The sequence below is a fragment of the Scyliorhinus torazame genome, chromosome 18, assembly GCF_047496885.1.
Source record: "Scyliorhinus torazame isolate Kashiwa2021f chromosome 18, sScyTor2.1, whole genome shotgun sequence".
Lineage (NCBI taxonomy): Eukaryota > Metazoa > Chordata > Chondrichthyes > Carcharhiniformes > Scyliorhinidae > Scyliorhinus > Scyliorhinus torazame.
The window spans coordinates 91,949,194-91,973,027 of record NC_092724.1 but is presented as its reverse complement, the minus strand read 5'-3'; the positions used below and the strand labels follow the sequence as shown (position 1 = coordinate 91,973,027).

General features: G+C 49.7%; 1 protein-coding gene across 1 annotated transcript in view; it reads right to left on the bottom strand.

Moving 5' to 3' along the window:
• Positions 1-1,354: 1,354 nt before the first annotated feature.
• LOC140394749 (melanin-concentrating hormone receptor 1-like) overlaps positions 1,355-23,834 on the bottom strand; it is a 125,537-nt gene continuing 103,057 nt past the window's right edge. Inside the window, exons 3-4 of the mRNA XM_072481967.1 lie at positions 12,510-12,645; positions 1,355-2,388 (exon numbers count right to left, since the gene is read on the bottom strand). Of these exons, the coding sequence (XP_072338068.1) occupies positions 1,355-2,388; positions 12,510-12,645 (1,170 nt within the window). The remainder of the gene's footprint in view (positions 2,389-12,509; positions 12,646-23,834) is intronic.

Sequence of the window (23,834 nt, the reverse complement as noted above, 5' to 3'; positions counted from 1 at the left end):
AATTGAATGGAACAGCCGACTCAAGGGGCTGAATGGCCGAAATCGGTTCTCTTAGGAACCTGCTGCTCTGGGTTACTTATGTGCAGGATGTCACTGAGCAGGAAACGCTTCATCTCCCGTTACAGAGATGCCTTGTGTGCTTTTGCCACTTCAGAGCAAAGACTGACACTTGACCATATTCTTGGAGCGGACATCTGCTTTCGCCATTGGCGGCTGAGTACCTCCCAATACCAGCCGTCAGAAAAAATGCGAAAAGAAAAAGGCTAGCAATTACAAAATAAGCCTGGTGTGACTTGATGAGAACTGATGACAGGATGTGACTCAATGGTCAAAGTCCATGAAGACAAAAACTAATCAGCATCCTATATCTTAATTGGCCACCACACAACATTCTGAAAGAAGGTTCCAGTCATCAAACAATGATATTTTAAAGCTGTTGCTGGTCAATTATAAACAGCAGCTTCCCAATGAGGTTTGCACTATCATCAGCAACAAAGCTAATTGGCGTAAAGTGACGGATTGCCAGACATTCGCGGAACCTTCTGGTCACAGAGTCTCCTGTATTTCATGAACCAGCACAGATCAGGAATTGAATTCAAACTAGATATGTTGTATCTCATTATAGTCTCAATACTGCCTGACTAACACTGGGAAATTCTGCAGCAGAAACAGATGAACCACTTTCCAGTCAATCTTTACAATAAATCGTTCCCTTCCTTGGCTGGTTGGTTACATGTCTCTCCTAGACGTCACACTCACCTGGGAATGTAATGTTTCATCTTGACACAACTATCATTCTGTTACAGACAAATCTTTTTCACTTGGCTCTCCTTTCATTTTAACTGATTTGCCCTTCATAGGGTATATCATTCATTAAGTTTGTACTCAAGGCCATTACATTGAGATGGTCAGGGATTTGAAAGGTCCCTCTACGGCCAGGGAATTGCTAAACATTTTCAAATTGTGTAACTCCCAATATGGCAGGTTGGACTGTGCAGTCTTTCCCCTCTGCATGACAGCCAGTCAGAGCCTTTATTAGAGTTCATATTGTGGTGGTTGTGATCCTTGGGTAGAGAGGCCCCTATCACCACTGCTGGGAAGTTCCTCAGCGCTGCTCGCACTCACAGGTGAGGTGGCAAGTGGAATTTCACCTTATTCCTACCAAAAAGCAGCTCGATGAATGTTCCTGGTATTTCTTGTGCTCAGAGAAAGACCTTCTCCATCTGCTATTGACAGCAAGACTGTAAACTTGTAAATCAAGGTTGTGGCTTCAGTGTAGGCAACGAACAGAGAAAATCTTCCCCAGCGATGTCCTTTGTGCCTCGAAAGTTGGACGTCGAGCATGTCTGCACCTTCAGGAGACGGAAACTGGCTCAGGCAAAGAGTTTTCCGAAAATTCTCCCGTAAAACGCACTTGCCGTGTCGGTTCACTGGACAGCTTGATGGACGCATTCCCTTCCGCCACACTGTTATTCACCCGGAACCGCTGATGTGCAGGGCGGACAGTCATCAGGAACTGGCGTTTGAAGGTCTCGCTCAAGGCAATGTATAAAAAAGGATTGATGCAACTGTTGGCATAGCCCAGGCTGATGGCAAAGTTGTACATGTAGAAGAATGCAAGGCTTGGCTTTTCAATGCTAAGGTGAACCAGTTGAAAGATGTAGTAAGGTCCCCAACAGACAAAGAAAGTTGAGCAGATGGCCACAGCCATGCGGGTTACTTTCCTGGTTCTCATTCGGAGGTTTCTTTGTGGTAGAGGGGCCACACTAGTGGACATGTGCTGGAGGATCTTGAAGTAAATAATGCAAATAATGACCAGAGGAATGGCAAAGGCCACCATGAATTGGTAAAGTGTAAACCAATAGATGTCAGTGGTTGGGTTGGGCAGAAGTAAGGCACAGCCAACTGTGCCATCAGGCAGTGGCATTAATCCGGTGTATAGCCACACTGGGATGATGGTCAAAAAGGACATTAGCCAAACCAAGCAGATCACCAAGGTAGCAACAGATGGTGTGCGCATATAGGTAGATTTCAGCGGGTGAACTGTGGCCAAGTAGCGATCAAAGCTCATCACGGTCAATATGTAGGTGCTGGTGATCTGGCTGTTGCTGTCCAGGGTTGTAATGATGGTGCACATGGCAGCTCCGAAATGCCAGGTTCCATTCCCAACAAGTTGATGAATAAGGAAGGGCATCCCAAGAAGGAACAACAGATCCACTAACGACAGGTTGAAGACAAAGATGTCAGGTACCGTGTGCTTGCATCTGAACTTGGTCTTCTTTAAGATGGTGTAGATTACGATGCAGTTGCCGGTGATGCCCAGAAAGCTGATGACCCCAAACACACATGGCATGATGACATTGGTGTAGGGTACAAACTGGTCAGATCCTGAAAGAGAGACAGGTTGAACATTACCCTTTAAAGCAGATTTAAGATGCCTATTTCTTAATCACATCAAGTTTACTGTTCTGAAGCCATACCCAATGTACATGGCACATACATCGCCCTAGGAAACTACATGGAATCAATTACAGGTTTAGTATAAACCTCAGGTAATTGCTCTGTTATTGAGGCATTTTCATTAAATTGGCATAGCTGTTATATTCATTTTATAATCTGAGAGCCGCCAATTCTCCCCTCTCCATGAACCTCAGACAATGTGTTGATGTATGTGTGTATGTGTGTGTTCAAGCCTCCGTACACAGACAATTTGTCTCTGAGGTGTTGCTTATGTAAGGGTCCTTCCTGTTTATTCCCTTATTTCACCTTTCTTTTATTTTTCTGTTGTAATTTTTGATCCATGGACGATTAATGGACATGTGTCTTGAAGTCAAGCAGCAAAGAGAAGTGAGGGATTCAGAAGAGAACCCTCTGCTAATTTGGACAGGAGGCCTCAAATTTCTTGACATCGGAGAGAGAGATGGGGTAGGACTCAGTTTCATTGATTGGCCGGTGGCCAATGAATTGGCCAAAAGGCCTTACTCTGCCCGGTAACAGGTGGTGATTGGATCCTATCCCAGTAGGGATGGTTTTCAGAGACCCGAGGGAGAAGTTGAGTCCTAGACACACAAAGACATGGATTCGGATTCTCCGTCCCGCCCGACGCATTTTTGGCACGGCCCGCCCCCGCCGGCAGCGGGATCCTCCGTCCCAGCAGCCGGCCAATGGGGTTTCCCATTGTGGCCACCTCCACGCCGTCGGGAAATCCGCGGGCCTGGCTGCGCTGCCGGCAAAGTGGACCATCCTGCCGATGGAGAATCTCGCCCAAGGATCTGCTTTCTCTCCCTCTCCAGAAAGACTGTGAATGCCGTATTTGAGAAACTAAATAGACCTGAATTAATTTACAGTAAAAAAAAAACTCAAACTGAAAACAATATTTGAAGGGGATTAAGGTGCTAAAAACCACCATCTGAAACGAAGATCTTTTTCCCTTTTACTTATGATTTTTGCCCCTTTCCTCTCCTCTGTGTTTGTCTGTCTTTGTGTGTTATAAACTGTGACAACACAATCCTAAGGGCAGCGAGATGGTTTTGAGATGGTCCCAGGTTCTCTGAGTAAAATGTTGAAGACACAATCACTCCTGGAAATTAAGAAAATGTTCCCCTCTCTAAAATTTTGAAGATGGAAGATTGATTTATTAATCTAAACTACTGACAACATTATTTGAATTTCCCTTGTCAGTACACTCCTATTTGAAAATGAATCTGTTTGGCTTCATTAATATGTTGCTGTGGTTAGAATAGGGAATATTTCAGCATCAGAGCATACTGACTTCTAGGAAATCTCTCCACACTCTTATGAATAGGCATAGATAGTTTTAAGCACATAGCTCTACACACCCTATATATATATATACAGGAAACCCCTCCACACACTCCTATAGCTATACGTGCAAACCCTTCTACACACTCCTATAAATATTTGCACAAACCCTTCCACACACTCCGATAGATATTTGCACAAACCCTTCCACACACTCCTATAGATATTTGTACAAACCCTCCTACACACTCCTATAGATATATACACAAACCCTTCCACACATTCCTATAGATATTTGCACAAACTCTTCCACACACTCCTATAGATATATGCGCAAACCCTTTGATGCGACCATCAATTCACTTGAAGACACGTGGAGAAGTAAACTGTGGTTTTAATCAGCTTAGAACTGAGCCTGCCTGTGACCGGTACAACACTGAAGGTGGCCCCGCAGGTCAGCAGCTCTTATACTTCCTGTAAAGTGGGTGGAGCCATGGACGGAGCCCGTACATGCCCCAACATATCCCCTGTGGGTGAAGCCACACAATGGCCCATACGTTGAGCCCACAGGGTTAATAACATAACACAGTGCACTGGTGAATTATCAGTAATTATACATTCACCACATTCACCCCCTGATTTAAAAAAATGATGTCCGGCGGGGGTGACAGGCTCATAGATTCAGTCGGTCCGGTGCCTGGATCGTACGTTGCGACCACCAAAGCACTGGTGTTTCAGCCGCTTCGGGTGGCTGTGGAAGTGGGTCCGGAGCAGGCACAGGCGTGGACTCCAGGAGCGGCTCTTCCGGAGCTTCATTCCTGTGGACCGGTGCGGCGGGTGGCAGGGAGCGCGGGAACCAGATAGAGATGGGGGCGCTGAACATGGTAGGTTGGACGGGACATAGTGTGGGGGATGGAGTGGTGTTGGAGCCTGCGGACACCAGGTTCCGAAGGAAGATGGTATCTTGCCGGCCATCGGGGTGTTCGACGTACGTATAGTGTAGGTTGGAGTGCAGGAGCTGGACCCTCTCTACCAGGGGGTCGGTCTTATGGCTCCGAACATGTTTTTAGAGGAGGACTGGACCCGGTGTCATCAGCCAGGGCGGAAGCGAGGCCCCTGAGGTAGCTCCCCTATGGAAAACAAACAAATGGTCATGAGGAGTCTGGTTTGTGGCCGTGCAAAGGAGGGACCTAATAGAGTGGAGCGCATCGGGGAGGACCTCCTGCCAGTGAGAAACTGGGAGATTCCTGGACCGCAGGGTCAGTAGGACGGTCTTCCAGACGGTCGCGTTCTCCCTCTCCACCTGTCCATTTCCCCTGGGGTTATAACTGGTAGTCCTGCTCAAGGCGATGCCCTTACTGAGTAGGTACTGATGCAGTTCGTCGCTCATGGACGACGAGCCCCTGTCGCTGTGGACATAACTGGGGAAACCAAATAGGGTGAAGACACTATGCAGGGCTTTAATGACAGTGGGGGTGGTCATATCAGGACAGGGGATGGCAAACGGGAAGCGGGAGAACTCATCTATGATGTTAAGGAAGTATGTGTTGCGGTTATTGGAGGGGAGGGGCCCTTTGAAATCGATACTGAGGCGTTCAAAGGGCCGGGATGCCTTTACCAGGTGGGCCTTATCCGGTCGATAGAAGTGCGGTTTACACTCCGCACAGATTTGGCAGTCTCTGGTTATAGCTCTGACCTCCTCGGTGGAGTAGGGCAGGTTGTGGGCCTTGATGTAATGGGCGAGCCGGGTGACCCCCGGGTGGCAGAGGTCATCGTGAATAGCCCGTAGTCGGTCATCTTGCGCGCTGGCGCATGTGCCGCGGGACAGGGCACCTGGGAGCTCGTTGAGCTTGCCAGGACGATATACTATATCGTAATTATAGGTGGAGAGTTCGATCCTCCACCTCAAGATCGTATCGTTCTTGATCTTGCCCCGCTGCGTATTGTCAAACATGAAGGCAACCGATCGTTGGTCGGTGACGAGGGTAAACCTCCTACCAGCGAGGTAGTGCCTCCAGTGCCGCACGGCTTCCACGATGGTTTGGGCTTCTTTTTCGACCGAGGAGTGTCGAATGTCGGAGGTGGTGAGGGTGCGTGAAGAAAACGCTACCGGTTTGCCTGCTTGGTTGAGGGTGGCGGCGAGAGCGACCTCTGAGGCGTCACTCTCCACCTGGAAGGGGACAGACTCGTCCATCGCGCGCATCGCAGCTTTGGCGATGTCCGCCTTGATGCAGTTGAAGGCCTGGCGGGCACGGGTACCAGTGGAAAGAGGGTGGCCTTAAATAGTGGGCGGGCTTTGTCCGCATACTGGGGGACCCACTGGGCGTAATAGGAGAAAAATCCATGGCACCTCTTCAGGGCCTTGGGACAGTGAGGGCGAGGCGCATACGGTCACGGTTGGGGCCCTAGGACCCCGTTTTCCACGACGTAGCCGAGGATGGCTTGCCTGGTTGTGCAGAAAACGCATTTCTCCTTGTTGTAGGTGAGGTTGAGTTTTTGGGCGGTTTGGAGAACTCGGTGGAGGTTGGCGTCGTGGTCCTGCTGATCATGGCCGCAGATGGTGACATTGTCCAAGTACGGAAACGTGGCCCGTAGCCCGTACTGGTCCACCATTCGGTCCATCGCTCGTTGGAACACCAAAACCCCATTCGTGACGCCAAAGGGGGACCCGGAGGAAATGGAAAAGGCGGCCGTCTGCCTCAAACGCCGTGTAGTGGCGGTCCTCCGGGCGGATTGGGAGCTGGTGGTATGCAGATTTCAGATCCACCGTGGAGAACACGCGGTAGTGCGCAATCTGATTTACCATGTCTGCAATCCGGGGAAGGGGATATGCATCGAGCTGCATAAACCGGTTAATGGTCTGGCTGTAATCAACCACCATCCGGAACTTTTCCCCGCTCTTGACGACCACCACCTGAGCTCTCCAGGGGCTATTGCTGGCCTCTATGACCCCCTCCCACAAGAGACGCTGGACCTCGGACCTAATGAACGTCCTGTCCTGCATGCTATACCGCCTGCTTCTGGTGGCTACTGGCTTGCAATCGGCGGTGAGGTTTGCGAAGGGGGGGGGGGGGTCGATTTTTAGGGTCGCGAGGCTGCATATGGTGAGCGGGGGCAGGGGCCACCCAAACTTAAGAGTTAGGCTCCTGAGGTTGCACTGGAAGTCGAGTCCCAAAAGGAGAGGAGCGCAGAGGTCTGGGAGCACATATAGTTGAAAATTAGCGTACTCAGCGGCCTGTATCGCTAGGGTTGCAGTAGTGCACCCTTGGATTTGCACCGAGTGCGACCCAGAGGCGAGGGATATGGTTTGTTGCGTCAGGGCTATTGGGAGCGAGCAGCGTCTTACCATGTCTGGGTGAATGAAGCTCTGTGCTCCCGCAGTCGAAAAGGCAAGGTGTCTCGTACCCGTTAACCCAGACGGCCATCATGGAGCTCCGGAGGTGCTTAGGTCGCGACTGGTCCAGGGTGACCGCGCTGAGGTGTGGGTAGCCGGCGGCGTGATTGGAGGTGCTGGGGCAGCCCCACGATGGCTGTCCGTGTACATCGTACGTGTCGAGCGGCGTAGCAGATGGTGGCCAAGATGGCGGCCCCCGTTGGTCGAGTGTGGCGGGCGGTGAGGAAGATGGCGTCCAAGATGGCGGCCCCCATGGATCGCATATGGCCGGCCGCGTGGGGGAAGATGGCCAAGGTGGCGGCCCCCATGAGTCGCACATGTTATGCGGAGGCGGAGTCGGCAGACACGCTGCCACCTTGCGGGGTCTGCGGGCCTGTGAGTCTGTGGATCGGGTCTGTGGGTTCGAGTTCTTAGACCTGGCCAGACCTTGGCGAAGTATCCTTTTCGCCCGCAGCTGCTGCAGTTCGCGTTGCGGGCCGGGCAGTGCAGTCGGGGGTGTTGGGACTGGCCGCAAAAGTAGCAGGGTAGCCCCCCATGATGGGCGGGCGGCCGCGCGGCACAGGCCTGGGGTAGTCTCGGGTCAGGGGCCCACGAGGGGATCGCGTGATCGGCCGGGAACGCAGTAAGGCTCTGAAAAGCGGCCTCCAGAGAGGTAGCCAGTTTTAACGTGTCGTCCAGGTCCTTGGCCCCTTTTTCGAGCAGGTGCTGTCTCACACAGTTCGATCGGACCCCCGCCACGTAAACGTCTTGGACGGCGAGCTCCATGTGCTGAGTGGCCGTAACGGCCTGGTAGTTACAGTTGCGCGCGAGGGCTTTGATGTCGCGTAGGTAATCATCTAGCGACTCCCCGGGGCGCTAGTGGCGTGTGGTGAAAACGTGTCGCGCGTATACCTCGTTCACATGCCGCACACAGAGGCGTTCGAGTAGTGCGAGGGCCTCTGTATAGGAAGCGGCTTCGTCGAGCTGGACAGAAATGCGATGGCTCACCCGTGCGTGGAGGAAGCTCAGCTTCTGTTTGTCAGTGACGGATGGCGTAGGTGACGCGGCGAGATAGGCCTTGAAGCATCGAAACCAATGTGAAAAATTTTATTTCGCCTCAGCAGCCTGTGGATCGAGTTCCAGTCTGTCAGGTTTGAGGGCTGATTCCATAGTAGTATTTTAAGCTGATTAAATTGATGCGACCATCAATTCACTCGAAGACACGTGGAGAAGTAAACCGTGGTTTTAATCAGCTTAGAACTGAGCCTGCCTGTGACCGGTACAACACTGAAGGCGGCCCCGCAGGTCAGCAGCTCTTATACTTCCTGTAAAGGGGGTGGAGCCATGGGCAAAGCCCGTACATGCCCCAACATATTCCCTGTGGGTGAAGACACACAATGGCCCATAGGTAGAGCCCACAGGGTTAATAACATAACAGTGCACTGGTGAATTATCAGTAATTATACATTCACCACACCCTTCCACACACTTCTACAGATATTTGCACAAACCTTTCCACACACACCGGTCGATATTTACTCAACCCTTCCACAGACTCCGACCGATCTATACACAAACCCTTCCACACACTCCTATAGATATATACGCAAACTCTTCCACACACTCCACACACTGCTATTGATATATACGCAAACCACTCCACACACTATAGAGATACATACTGACACAAACTCAGTTACACAGTCAGCTACGCACACTCTTACAAAAAATACACACACAAATACACATAGCTCTCTTTGCATGCACGCTGATACACAATCAGACAAATAATTGGTGATGTCTCTCAAACCTTGAACAAAATATTGCAAGACTGCCTACAATTCAAAGAAATGGGTGCAAAATTCAAACTGCAGTACCTTAGCAGTTCTCCCAAGTGCTCTGTGGGTAAATCCACTGTCTGGGCTGCTGTACAGACCAAGAGGGTCCCAGTCTAACATCTCAGATAAATATAAAAGATCCCATGGCACTACTTAAAGGACAGCTGGAGAGTTCTTCTTGGTCAATATTTTTCACTCAACGAATGTCACTGAAGCAATTTAGCTGCTGTATGTTGCCAATTACTGTGTTTGAATTGGTTGTTGAATTTCCTACACTGCAGCTGCGCTTTGAAATAATTTTAAAGCTGACTGTACAGTGCTTTGGGATGAACTGCAGTTGTGAAAGGAGTTATGTAAGTTCAAGCATTTTGATTTTCTGATGCTTATTAATGTCCACCTCTATTATTATTCTACACTATTTCTGCCTACATAGTTGATGCTCATTACAATGCAATTCAGATCTAAAGCTGTGACTCCCAAACCTTGTTACACCTTCATCTAACCCAGATCCCTTTATCTCCCAAAGTCTGGCCTATTCAACCCCACTTTTTGTCCCCAATCTATTTTACTTCCTTATTCATCCATATTCCACCTCCAGTCCCATCTCTGTCACCATGTCCATTCCACTCCTACCCCAGCTCAATTCTATAGTATTCCCCAGGGCGGGCAGCACGGTGGCGTAGTGGTTAGCACTGCTGCCTCACGACACTGAGGGACCGGGTTCGATCCCAGAACCAGGGGCGAGATTCTCCGACCCACCGCCGGGTCAGAGAATCGCCGGGGGCTGGCGTGAATCGCGCCCCCGCCGGTTGCCGAAGTCTCCGGCACCAGAGATTCGGCGGGGGTGGGAATCGCGCCGCACCGGTTGGCGGGCCCCGCCCCCCCCCGCTCGATTCTCCGGCCCGGATGGGCCGAAGTCCCACCGCTAAAATGCCTGTCCCGCCAGCGTAAATTAAACCACCTACCTTACCGGCGGGACAAGGCGGCGCGGGCGGGCTCCGGGGTCCTGGGGGGGGGCGGTGGGCGATCTGGCCCCGGGGGGTGCCCCCACGGTGGCCTGGCCCGCGATCGGGGCCCACTGATCCGCGGGCGGGCCTGTGCCGTGGGGGCACTCTTTCCCTTCCGCCTCCACCACGGTCTCCACCATGGCGGAGGCAGAAAAGACTCTCTCCACTGCGCATGCGCGGGAAGCTGTCAGCGACCGCTGACGCTCCCGCGCATGCGCCGCCCGGAGATGTCATTTCCGCGCCAACTGGCGGGGCACCAAAGGCCTTTTCCGCCAGCTGGCGGGGCTGAAATTCGTCTGGCGCTGTCCTAGCCCCTTAATGTTGGGGCTCGGCCCCCAAAGATGCGGAGCATTCCGCACCTTTGGGGTGGCGCGATGTCCATCTGATTTGCACCGTTTTGGGCGCCAGTCGGCGGACATCGCGCCGTTTCCGGAGAATTTCGCCCCAGGTCACTGTCCATGTGGAGTTTCCACATTCTTCCAGTGTCTGCAGGGGTCTCACCCCCAGAACCCAACAAGATATGCAGGTTAGGCGAATTGGCCATGCTAAATTGCGCCTTAATTGGAAAAAAGTAATTGGATATTCTAAATTTATAAAAACAAATTCTACACCATTCCCATCTCAGCCAATTCCAGTTCTCTTCCAGTCCCATTCCTGCCTACATGGGTATAGTGAAAGAAACCCTCCCACCTGTACATTTTTTCTCTTTTTTTGACAGTGTTGGGACTGGGTTAGAAAGGCCTGGAGCAATTATACTGGGCCCCAATTTGCAGTCAGGTCCTCTAACCTCATGTGTTTAGCATCCCTGGTTTAGTAATCGATGGGTAAATTATTTGGTATTTAAATCTTGTAGCCCCAGATTCCCCAGTTACACTCCATTCCAGTGTCACTGTTTACTGGAATGTGGGTGCGGTCAGTTTTGTGTTCGGATTGGGGCGGCATGAGGCGCAGTGGTTAGCACTGGGACTGCGGCGCTGAGGACCCGGGTTCGAATCCCGGCCCTGGGTCACTGTCCGTGTGGAGTTTGCACATTCTCCCCGTGTCTGCGGGGTTTCACCTCCCACAACCTAAAGATGTGCTGGTTAGGTGGATTGGCCACGCTACAATTGCCCCTTAATTGGAAAAATAAAAATAAATTGGCTACTCTAAATTCATTAAAAAAAGAAGAAAAATGTTTTGTGTTCGGATTTAAAGTGAAATTAATCTCTGTCTCGTATACTTTAAGTTTATTCTTTGCTCGCTGTCTCATTTATTTCCTCACATAATCATGCAGAATGACAGAATTGTCACAGAGCAGAAGGCGGCCATTTGGCCCATCATGTCTGCACTGGCTCTCCAAATGAGCATCAAGATTTTGTGCCATTCCGCTGCCTTTTCCCCATACCCCTGCACACAAACAATCACCTAATGCCCTCTTGAACGCCTCGATTGAACCTGCCTCCACCACACTCCCAGACAGTGCATTCCAGACCCCACATACTCGCTGTGTGAAAAGGTTTTTCTCGCATCACATTTACTTCTTTTACATATCACTTTAAATCTGTGCTCCCTCGTTCTTGACGCTTTTACAAGCAGAAACAATTTCTCCCTATCTACTCTGTCCAGCGCCCTCATGATTTTGAAATCTCTATCAAATCTTCTCTCAGCCTTCTCGTCTCCAAGAAGAACAATCCCAAACTCTCCAACCTATCCTCATAACTGAAGCTTCTCACCCCTGGAACCATTCTTGTAAACCTCTTCTGCACTCTCTCCAATGCGTTCACATCTTTCCTATAGTACGGCACCCAGAATGTCCAATTCACCTCACAGCACATCTTTCGGGACTTGTGGGAGGAAGCCGGAGCACCCGGAGGAAACCCACGCAGACACAGGGAGAACATGCAGACTCCGTGCAGACAGTGACCCAATGCAAAACAGTCCCTCCCCCTCTCACACTAGACCATTTGTTAAAGTTGCTACTTTTTGTTGCAGTTTCTACATCCTCAGTTCCTTTCAGTTCTGATGAAGGGTCAGAGGACTCAAAATATTAATTCTGTCTGGAATTCAACAGCTATTGGAATTCTCTGGATCTGCCAGCCACTCACCCCCGCCCGTGGGTTTCCGGCGGCGTGGGAGGTTTAATGGGAAATCCGATTGACAAGTGAAGAATCTCGCCATGAACGAACAGCGCGCCATCGAGGAACACACTACTTACTGGAGGACTGCAGAATCCAGCACTCGGTTTCTCTGCTAATACATGCTGGCAGACCTGCTGAGTTTTTCCAGAGGCCACTGCTCTTGTTGCCTTGTATAAATTCAGCATAACCTCCTTGCTCTTGTATTCCATGCCCCTATCAATAAAACCCAGAATACTATATACTTTATTAACGCTCTCCCTACCTGCCCTGTCACCCTCAATGACCCTCCCTTGTTCTCTTTGCTGCTCTGGGCTTTTCCCTGAACCCTTGCCATTTCCATTCATGCTGTTTCAGGCGGAGTGAGGCGTGTATTCATCTCTCCCGCACACTTTCACTCAGAGCGACTCCTTACCGAGTTGGTTTTCGTGCCTGCCTCTCGATCCGTTCTCCGAGACGGTGAACTGAGAAGAATTTGGCCGGCCGGTGTTCCACTTTTCCATGGTCACGAAAAAGGGACGTTGAAAGCCGCAGAATTCGGAGTTTGGCTCCTGAGAGAGAGAGAGACAGAAAAATTAACCCACAGAGATTCTTTTTGTTTACAACGGAAATAATTCCACATTTCTGAACATATCCATGGCTCCCAGTTCCCTCAACCTGTGTGCACTTGACTCCACTATTCAACCCCAAAACTTTGAGAGAATAAAAATCTCTAGGTCCCTGGTGTTGCCAAATCTGGCAGAATTTGCGACTGTTCCTCTTGAAGGATACCTTGCGATCTGAAAGTCGCCTTTTTTTGCCTACCTGGTCTGTCTGGTCCTCTTTCCCCCTCTCCCTCTGCGCCTCCTAGACCTCTCAATCCCACCTTGTCTCCGCTCACACGGCTGCTGCTTTCTTCACCCCCATTTAAAGGGTCTCAGCAGCTCGCGTCATTGGCCTGGAGGTGGCCAGTGGGAGAGGGGAAGGCACTCCCTGAGGATGGGGAAGAGAGAGATTCAGAGAGAGAGAGGGAAGGATAAATGCAAAAAGGAATGACATGAAAATATTGGGGGGGGGGGGGGGAGAAAAATTAACAAAGGAAGAAAGAGGAAAGAGGGAGGCAGAGAGCAAAATGAGAAAAGCAATGACCAAAAAAGAGGAGAGTGAGAGAAGCAGAGCGAGAGAGGGAGAAGGAATATGATCATAGAATTTACAGTGCAGAAGGAGGCCATTCGGCCCATCGAGTCTGCATCAGCCCCTGGAAAGAGCACCCAACTTAAGCCCACGCCTCCACCCCATCCCCGTACCCCAGTGACCCCACCTAACCTTTTTGGACACTAAGGGCAATTTATCATGGCCAATCCACCTAACCTGCACATCTTTGGACTGTGGGAAGAAACAGAAAGGTAAATAAAGGAGAACAAGTGTGAAGACATGGAATGAGGGGGAATGTGAAAGCAAAGGATAAGATCAGAGAAAACACGAGACAATGAGATAAAGAAAATAATTTTTTCCACAAAATGTACTTTATTTATAAAAGTACATTATGTAATAGGTCAGATTTAACATTGCATGGAATCACTGGAATCATGGAATCACTGGAATCATGGAATCATAGAATCCCGACAGTGCAGAAGGGGTCCATTCGACCCATCGAGTCTGCACCGACTCTTCGAACGAGCACTCTACCTATATCCACTCACCCAACCACCCCTCTCTACTCCCGTAACCCCATAACCTAACCTGCACATCCCTGGACACTAAAGGGCAATTTAGCATGGCCAATCCACCTAACCTGCACATCTTTGGACTGTGGGAGGAAACTGGAGCACCCGGAGGAAACCCACCAGTGAGAGCACACGCACTATAAAGGCAGGGGGCATCAGAGTTCCTGCTCATTCGAGTAGCAGCTAGCTAGGAGCACAGAGCTCACAACCTGCAACACAGACATTCACCATGTGCTGAGTGCATCGACTGGTTAGGACAAGGCAAAGGTCTTTAGTTAAAGCTGGTATCGTATTTACCCACAGTTCAAGTATGTTTAAATAGTTAACCTTTTAATAAAATAGTGTTGCACTACTTCAAGTGTTGGTGACCTGTATGTGATCCAGGACACCCAACACATCACCCCCCACCAGGATAGTCACCTGGAACGTAAGGGGACTCAATGGCCCAGTGAAAAGATCCAGAATCCTCAACCACCTCAGAAACATGAAGGCAGACATAACCTTCCTTCATGCGACGCACCTGAGAGAGCAGGACCGACTACGGGTAAGAAAGGGCTGGATGGGATAGACCTACCATTCTTGTTACGGGACGAGGGCCAGGGGAGTGGCAATACTGATCAGTAAATGGACGATATTTAGGGCGACAAAGACGGTTACGGACCCAGGGGGAAGGTACGTCATGGTTAGGGGGACCCTGGAAGGGGCACCGGTAGTACTAGTTAACGTGTATGCGCCCAACTGGGACGACCCGAGCTTCATCAAGAAGACCATGGCAGAAATTCCTGACTTAGCGACGCACCGGCTAATCATGGGGGGGGGGGGGGGGGGGGACTTCAACTGTGTACAGGACCCAACGACTGGCAGATCGAACCCCAAGACGGAGAAAACCTCAAACATGGCAAGGGAACTCGGTCATTTTATGGAACAGATGGAGGCGGAGGACCCCTAGAGGTTCACCCACCAAGGGGAGAAGGAGTTTTCCTTCTTCTCCCCAGTACACATCGTATACACCAGAATTGCCGAATTGACTTCTTTGTGGTGGGGAAAACGGTGCTTCCGGGGCTAGACAAAGTGGAATACTCCGCAATTGTGATATCAGACAATGCTCCACACTACATGGACGTGAGGCTGGAAACGGGCAGGTCCCAACGCCCCACATGGAGGTTGGACGTTGCCCTAATAGCTGACAAGGCTTTCAACGAGAAGATATCGTGGGCCATAGCAGGATACACGGAGAACAATCAGAATGGGGAGCTCTCACCCTCCACGTTCTGGGAAGCGCTAAAGGCTGTACTAAGAGGGGAAATCATCACTTTCAAAGCGTGAAGAGATAGGGAGGAAAGGGTGGCGAGGCAGCAGCTGTCGACTTCATACTGGAGGTAGACTGTAAATACTCCGAGGCCCCGACCGTAGAGCTCCTGGCGGAGAGGAAAGAGCTGCAAAGGAACTTTGACCTGCTCTCCACCAGGAAAGCAGTGCACCAACTCTGCCAGGCACGTGGGACCCTATATGAACACGGAGACAAAGCCAGCCATCTGTTGGCACACCAGCTGAGAAAGCAGGCAGACAACAGAGAAATTGCACAAATCAGGGATACCAGAGGCATGCTAGAAACAGAAACAGAAAAGATCAACAAAGCCTTCAAGGCCTTCTACCAAGGGCTGTATACCTCAGAGCCCCCAATGGGGGAGTCTGGGATGAAACGGTTCCTTGATGGACTGGACATTCCAGTCGTGGGGGAGGGCAAAAAAATGGGGCCTGGAAGCACCACTAGTACTGGGAGAGATCATGGACAGCATAAGCTCCATGCAGGCGGGGAAGGCACCAGGACCGGATGGATTCCCGGCGGACTTCTACAAATAATTTGCGACAGCACTGGCCCCGCACCTGCGGGAGATGTTCACAGACTCGCTAGCGAGGGGCACACTGCCGCCCACGTTAGCCCAGGCCTCAATCTCGCTGATACCTGAGAAAGAAAAAGACCCAACGGAATGTGGGTCATACACACCCATCTTACTACTGAACGCAGATGCCAAAATACTGGCCAAGATTCTAGCCAAAAGGTGAGAAGACTGCTTACCAGAGGTGGTCGCAGAAGACCAGACGGGCTTTGTCAAAGGTAGACAGCTTACCTCGAACATCAGGCACCTGCTGAACGTGATAATGACCCCCTCCGGGGAGAGAACACCAGAGGTTATCGTCTTCCTAGACGCAGAAAAGGCCTTCGACAGAGTCGAATGGAAATACCTCAGAGGTACTGGAGCGGTTGGGGCTTGGAACAGGATTCACCTCCTGGGTAAAACACCTATACAACGCTCCCATGGCGAGCGTACGGACAAACAACACCAACTCCCAATACTTCCAGCTGCACAGAGGCACCAGACAAGGATGCCCACTGTCCCCGCTGCTGTTCGCCCTAGTGATTGAGACACTAGCAATTGCGCTCAGAGTGGCAAAAAGCTGGAGGGGGATCCGAAGGGGCGGCAGAGAGCACAGTATCTCACTCTATGCTGGTGACCTGCTCCTCTACATCTCGGATCCACAGAGCAGCATGGACGGAATCATCGCGCTCCTGAAAGAGTTTGGCGCCTTCTCGGGCTACAAACTCAACATGAGCAAAAGTGAGATCTTCCTGGTGCACCCACAAGTAGGGGGGGCAGCTCTAACGGGACTGCCGCTTAAACAAACCTGACACAAATTCCGCTACCTGGGGATCCAAATAGCCTACGACTGGAAAGGGATCCACAAATGGAACATCACCAATCTGACGGAGAAAGTAAAAAGGACCTGCAAAGATGGAGCACACTCCCACTCTCCCTTGCGGGGAGAGTCCAGACGATCAAAATGAACGCGCTGCCCAGGTACCTCTTCCTATTCAGAGCCATCCCAATCTACATCCCCAAGGCCTTTTTCAAAGCATTAGACAAAGTCATGGCGTTTGTATGGGGGGTGGGGCGGGGGGGGGGGGCGAAGAATGCTAGGATCACAAAGAAGGTCTTACAAAAAACAAAATCAAGGGGAGGGCTAGCCCTCCCAAACCTACAATTCTACCACTGGCCGAGCGAATAAGGGGGTGGATCAAGGAGCCAGAAGCCGAGTGGGTGCGCGCGGAAGAGGCCTCCTGCATGGGGACCTCCCTCCGGGCCCTCGCCACGGTGGCGCTCCCATCCCCATCCCCACCCGAAAAACACTCCAGCAGCCCGGTGGTGATAGCCACCCTCCAGTCCTGGAACCAGCTACGGCAGCAATTTGGCCTGACCAAAATGTCGGGTAAAGCTCCCATCTGCAACAACCATAGGTTCACGCCAGCACTGACTGACGTCACCTTCAAAAGATGGAGACAGGACGAGGGGACACTGACAGTCAGGGACCTATACACGGACGGCAGGGGGAATGAGCTAAGGTACCTGCAGCTCAGAAACTTCCTACGAAAGGAGACAAGGACACAACCGCTATGACAGACATTACTGGAAGAGTTACTGGACGCAAGCATATTGGAGAGAGGAAACTGTAGCGATATGTACGACTGACTGGTAGAAGGGGCCGACATCTTACTGGACGCAACAAGAAGGAAATGGGAGGAGGACCAGGGGATCGAGATAGGGTGGGGACTCTGGAGCAAAGCACTGCATAGGGTCAACTCCACCTCCACGTGCGCAAGGCTCAGCCTGACGCAACTAAAAGTGGTACATAGAGCCCACTTAACAAGAACCCGTATGGGTAGGTTCTTCCCGGAGGTGGAGGATAGATGTGAACGGTGCCAAGAAGGCCCGGCCAACCATGCCCACATGTTCTGGTCTTGCCTCAGACTTGTGGAGTACTCGACAGCCTTCTTCGAGGCAATGTCCAAGGTGGTGGGGGTGAGGGTGGAGCCATGCCCGAAAGTGGCAGTCTTCGGGGTTTCAGACCAGCCAGATCTATTTCTGGGGAGGAGGGCAGACGCCCTTGCGTTTGCCTCCCTGATCGTCCGACGTAGAATCCTGTTCGGCTGGCGATCAGCAGCACCACCCAAAGCTGCAGACTGGCTGTCCAACCTCTCGGAATCTCTCCAAATGGAGAAAATCAAATTCGCCATCAAAGGGCCAGACGTCGGCTTCCACAGAACGTGGGAGCCATTCACCCAATTGTTCCGAGATTTGTTTGTGGCCAACAAACAAGCAGAAGAATAGCCAGGTACCCAAGAACCAGGGGAAAGCAGCCAAAGCATGAGAGGGCGAGATAGACCGGGAGGGGGGGGGGGGGAACAACTCAGTCTAAGAGGAAGGAAAGGTGAACCACGGGGGGGGAGGGGGAAGGAAAGGCAAGGCGAACCGCGGGGGGGGGAGAGACAGGGAACAATAGAGGAGAGCCAGGGAGGTAAGTGGGGGGAAGCAGGGTAACATTAACCAATCTGACATCCGCAGGAACAGAGAAAAAGGAGAACACAGGCGGAGGACGGGAGGTTCAGCTGAAGCGGCAGCGTGCACGAGAAGACAGCGGCGGCAAAATCCAACCGGGAGAAGCGAGGGGCAACACCGGCACCAAACCCACTTGTGGATTGCCCTGCAGAAGTGTCTCGCCGGCACAAACGGATGCCTACTTACATATATATAGATATATCATATCCTGTGTACATAACGGCAAAATATACTCTGTTCAAAAATCCAATAAAAAACATTTATTAAAATTTTTTTTTTTATCATGGCCAATCCACCTTACCCGCACATCTTTGGACTGTGGAAAGAAACCGGAGCACCCGGAGGAAACCTACGCAGGCACGGGAATAACGTGCAGACTCCACACAGACAGTGACCCGAGCCGAGAATCGAACATGGGACCCTGTAGCTGTGAAGTAACTGTGCTAACCACTGTGCTACTGTGCCGCCCAAAATTTAACTAGGCAAAGATTATCAGCCTTAAACATTGAACTGCTGAAAGCAATAGTTGACCAAGTGGGACTTACTGTGAAAAAATGGGCATAAAGACCCGGACTGCTAAAAATGCTAACTTCAACCGCATATTGGAACAAGTAGAAGATATAGACTGGAATTCTCCAGCCGTTCGCTGGCGGCGGGATTCTTTGGTCCCTTCAGCGGCGCACCCCGCCCACGGGTTTCCCGGTGGCATGGGGTGGCTTCAATGGAAATCCCATTGACAAGCGGCGGGAGCCGAGAATCCCGTCGCCAGCGAAGGTGCATTGCCTCCCCCTGCCGAGAGACACGTGGCTGGGAGGCCGGAGAATCCCGCCCATAGAACCTGAAATAGACTGGTTATCCTAACCAAAATTCACTGAAAACAATGAAGGCTGGAGTTAGAATTTCAGGCAAGAAAAGAGGAACAGGAAAGTCAGGAGAAATCCAGTGGGGGGAAGCTTAAGCAGGAATTACAAGCACCAAAGGACATTAACACAAAGCAGATTGAGTTAACTAGGGAGAAATTGTCTTTACATAGTGGAGAAGCCACTGCTAATATTTTACTGTCCTTTTGTGCATTGTATTTAAATTGACCACAGGCCCCAAGGGCTATGAAACACACGTACCTTCCGTTCCAAAACCACACTGATTACAGACAGTAAGAGGAAGGATACAAAAGTTTCAGTTATCTCCTGATCCTGTCTGTAACAAACCAAACTCTGCTTCCGTACCAATACAGAACATGCCACACTGTTGTACCAAGGTGATATTTCCAATTCTCACACCAGCCATCATTTGACACTGAGTGCTCCATTCGGGAGAAGTCCTGCTCAGTCAGGGATTGTGTGCACTGGGACTGAGACCCCTAAACTCATTTCACGCAAGACACCTTTAAGGAAAAGCCCGATTTTCTTTACATTCCTGGGCTGCTAGGTTCCGGCAATGAAAAAAAGAGTAGAGTCGAAGTCACTTTTGTCACCTCCATTACCCTCCTTGAAAGCATTTAGTTGTAAAGTTCTGCATCCGTGGGGGCGTGAAAATCATGTAGCTCTTTTCACTGGAGAGTGGCTCCTTTTAATTCTACGTGTGGAAGCTTGATGTTGATATTCTGAAGAAGAGTCACAATGAATATCAATTTATGAAATGGACATTGAATATTGTGTCGCAGGTGTTGGGTTTCGTGCCATTTTCTGTCAGCTATATATACTTTCTGAAAGCCAAGACCTGTTATATAAGTAGAAAGACAATGGATTGCAGCATGGAGCTGCTCCTCCTGTCTCAAGTGGTCTGAAAAATAATTTGCCACATATTGATGAAACATCAATGATAAAGTGCATGGCACTTGAGTGCAACAAGAACTGTGTAATACTTTGAGCAATGCCTGAGCATTGCTTTGTGCAGGAAACTAATTGGGTGCGATGACTTTATTTTTGTCTGTCAGTCTTGTTCCTCTCAAGGTGGAGAAGGTGAGTTGGAAGAATGGGTCATCCTGTACTTCAGTCCGGCCCTAACCCATGCTATATCGCGCCCTTGGCAACCCACGAAGAAAGGAAGCCTTCAACCCATCAGACTGAGGTGATTTCATCGCATATCCCAGGGATGCAAGACACAGGGGTAGATTTAACCTGAGGTACCTGATATATTTCAATCAAGTCGCCTCTTTTCTCAACTCCAACGGATACAAGCCTAGCCTGTCCAATCTTTCCTCATAAGACAAACCCAGCCATTCCAGACATTAATCTCGTAAACCTTCTTTGAACTGCTTCCAATGCACTTAAATCCTTCATTAAATAAGGAGACGAATACTGCACACTCTTCTCCAGATGTGGTCTTACCAATGAACTGTTTAACTGAAGGATATATAACTACAACCTCCCTAATTTTGTATTCAATTCCCCTCGCAATAAACAATAACACTCTATTTGCTTTCCTAATTACTTGCTGCACCTACATACTCACCTTTTGTGATTCATCCACTAGGACACCCAGACCCCTCTACATCTCAGAGCTCTGCAATCTCTCACCATTTAAATAATAATCTTCTTTTTTATTCTTCCTGCCAAATGGACAATTTCACATTTTCCCACATTATACCTCATTACGTACCCTTCAAAATTTGCTTTCCTACTTACCTTTGTATCATCAGCAAACATAGCAACCATATGTTCGGTCCCTTCATAGAACAAAGAACAAAGAAAAGTACAGCACAGGAACAGGACCTTCGGCCCTCCAAGCCTGTGCCGACCATGCTGCCCATCTAAACTAAAATCTTCTGCACTTCCGGGGTCCGTATCCCTCTATTCCCATCCTATTCATGTATTTGTCAAGATGCCCCTTAAACGTCACTATCGTTCCTGCTTCCACCACCTCCTCCGGCAGCGAGTTCCAGGCACCCACTACCCTCTGTGTACAAAACGTGCCTCGTACATCTCCTCTAAACCTTGCCCCTTGCACCTTAAACCTATGCCCCCTAGTAATTGACCTCTCCACCCTGGGAAAAAACCTCTGACTATCCACTCTGTCTATGCCCCTCATAATTTTGTAGACCTCTATCAGGTCGCCCTCAACCTCCGTCGTTCCAGTGAGAACAAACCGAGTTTATTCAACCTTCCTCATAGCTAATGCCCTCCATACCAGGCAACATCCTGGTAAATCTCTTCTGCACCCTCTTTAAAGCCTCCACATCCTTCTGGTAGTGTGGCGACCAGAATTGAACACTATACTCCAAGTGTGGCCTAACTAAGGTTCTATACAGCTGCAACATGACTTGCCAATTTTTATACTCAATGCCCCGGTCAATGAAGGCAAGCATGCCGTATACCTTCTTGACTACCTTCTCCACCTGTGTTGCCCCTTTCAGTGACCTGTGGACCTGTACACCTAGATCTCTCTGACTGCCAATACTCTTGAGGATTCTACCATTCACTGTATATTCCTTACCTGCATTAGACCTTCCAAAATGCATTACCTCACATTTGTCCGGATTAAATTCCATCTGCCATCTCTCCAAGTCTCCAAACAAAGTCTTCATCCAAGACATTTCATAGAATCATAGAATTTACAGTACAGAAGGAGGCCATTCGGCCCATCAAGTCTGCACCGGCCTTTGGAAAGAGGACCCTACTGATGCCCACGTATCTAACCTATCCCCGTAACCCAGTAACCCCACTTAAAATTTTTGTATACTACTGGCAATTTAGCATGGCCACTCCACCTAACCAGCACATCTGTGGACTGTGGGAGGAAACCGGAGCACCCGGAGGAAACCCACGCAGACACGGGGAGAACGTGCAGATTCCGCACAGACAGTGACCCAGCTGGGAATCAAACCTGGGACCCTGCAGCTGTGAAGCAACTGTGCTAACCACACATTGAATCAATTTATACAAATTGTAAACAGTTGAGGTCCCAGCACAGATCTCTGTGACACATCACTCATCCTATGGAGCCAACCAGAAAAAGACGCATTTATGCCTACTCTCTGTTTCCTGTTACCCAGCCAATTTTCTATCCATGACAGTGCTTGTTAGATAAATTGGACATTCTGAATTCTCCCTCAGTGTACCCAAACAGGTACCGTAGTGTGATGACTAGGGAATTTTCACAGTGGCTTCATTGCAGTGTTAATGTAACCCTACATGTGACACTAATAAAGATTATTATAATATGTTATCCCTTACACCAAGAGCTTTTATTTTTCACAATAATCTTTGATGTGGCAGCTTATCAAATGCCTTCTGGAGATTCAAGGACAGTACATCCACCGGTTCCCCTTTATCCACAGCACCTGTTACATCTTCAAAGAACTCCAATACATTGGCTAAACCTGATTTCCCTCACACTAAGCCATGTTGACTCTGCCTGATCACCTTGAATATATCGAAGTGCAATGCTATAACGTCCTCAATGGTAGCTTCTAACCTGTTCCCTGTGACAAATATTAAGCTAACTGGCCTGTAGTTTGTTGCTTTCTGTCTCCCTCCCTTTTTGAATAATGAAGTTACATTTGTTATCTTCCAATCTAATTAAACCTTTTCTGAATCTCGGGGATTTGGGAAAATTAAAACCAATGCATTAAGTACCACATAGCCACTTCTGTTAATACCCTAGGTTGAAGTCCACCAGGGCCCAGACACTTGCCAGCCCGCAGGCACAACAATTTGCTCAGTACCACTTCCCTGGTGATTGTAATTTTCTTGAGTTCCTCCCATCCTTCCAATTCCTGATTTACAGATATTCCTGGGTTGTTATCTGTATCCTCTATCATAAAGAGTCATGCACAAGTATGTCCTGTACACAAAAAGCAGGACAAATTCATCCCAGCCAGTTATTGCCCCATCAGTCTACTCTTGATCATCAGTAAAGTGATGGAAGCAGTCATTAGTAATGCTAACAAGTGGTACTTGCTTAGCACTAACCTGCTTCCTGACACTCAGTTTGGGTTCCCCCAGGGCCACATTACAACCTTGGTTCAAATATGTACAAAGGAGCTGAACTCCAGAGGTGGGGTGAGAGTCCTTGAAATAAAGGCAGCAATTGATTGAGTATTGCATCAAGGATCCTTAACAAAACTGGAATCAATGGGAATCAAGGGAAAGATTTCCACTGGTCAGAGTCTTACCTAGCATAAAGGAAGATATTTGTGGTTGTTGGAGGTTAATCATCACAGTTCCAGGACATGACTGTAAGAGTTCCTCAGGAGTTGTGCCTTGGGCCCAACCATCTTCAGCAGCTTCATCTTCACCTTCCCTTCCATCATAAGAATTCAGAATGTCCAAATTACATAATAGCACGTCTTTCAGGACTTGTGTAGTAAACCGGAGCACCCAGAAGAAACCCACGCAGACAGGGGGAGAACATGCAGATGCCGCAGACAGTGACCCAAGCTGGGAATCGAACCTGGGACCCTGGCACTGTGAAGCCATAGTGCTAACCACTATGCTACCGTGCTGCCCAAGGTAGCATAGGTCAGAAGTGGCAATGTTCCTGATGACTGCACAATATTCAGCACCATTTGCGACTCCTCAGATACTGAAGCAGTCCATGTCCAAATGTAGCAAGACTGGGGCAATATCCAGGCTTGGGCTGACTGTGGCAAATAACATACATGCCACACAAGGACCAGACAATGGCCATCTCCAA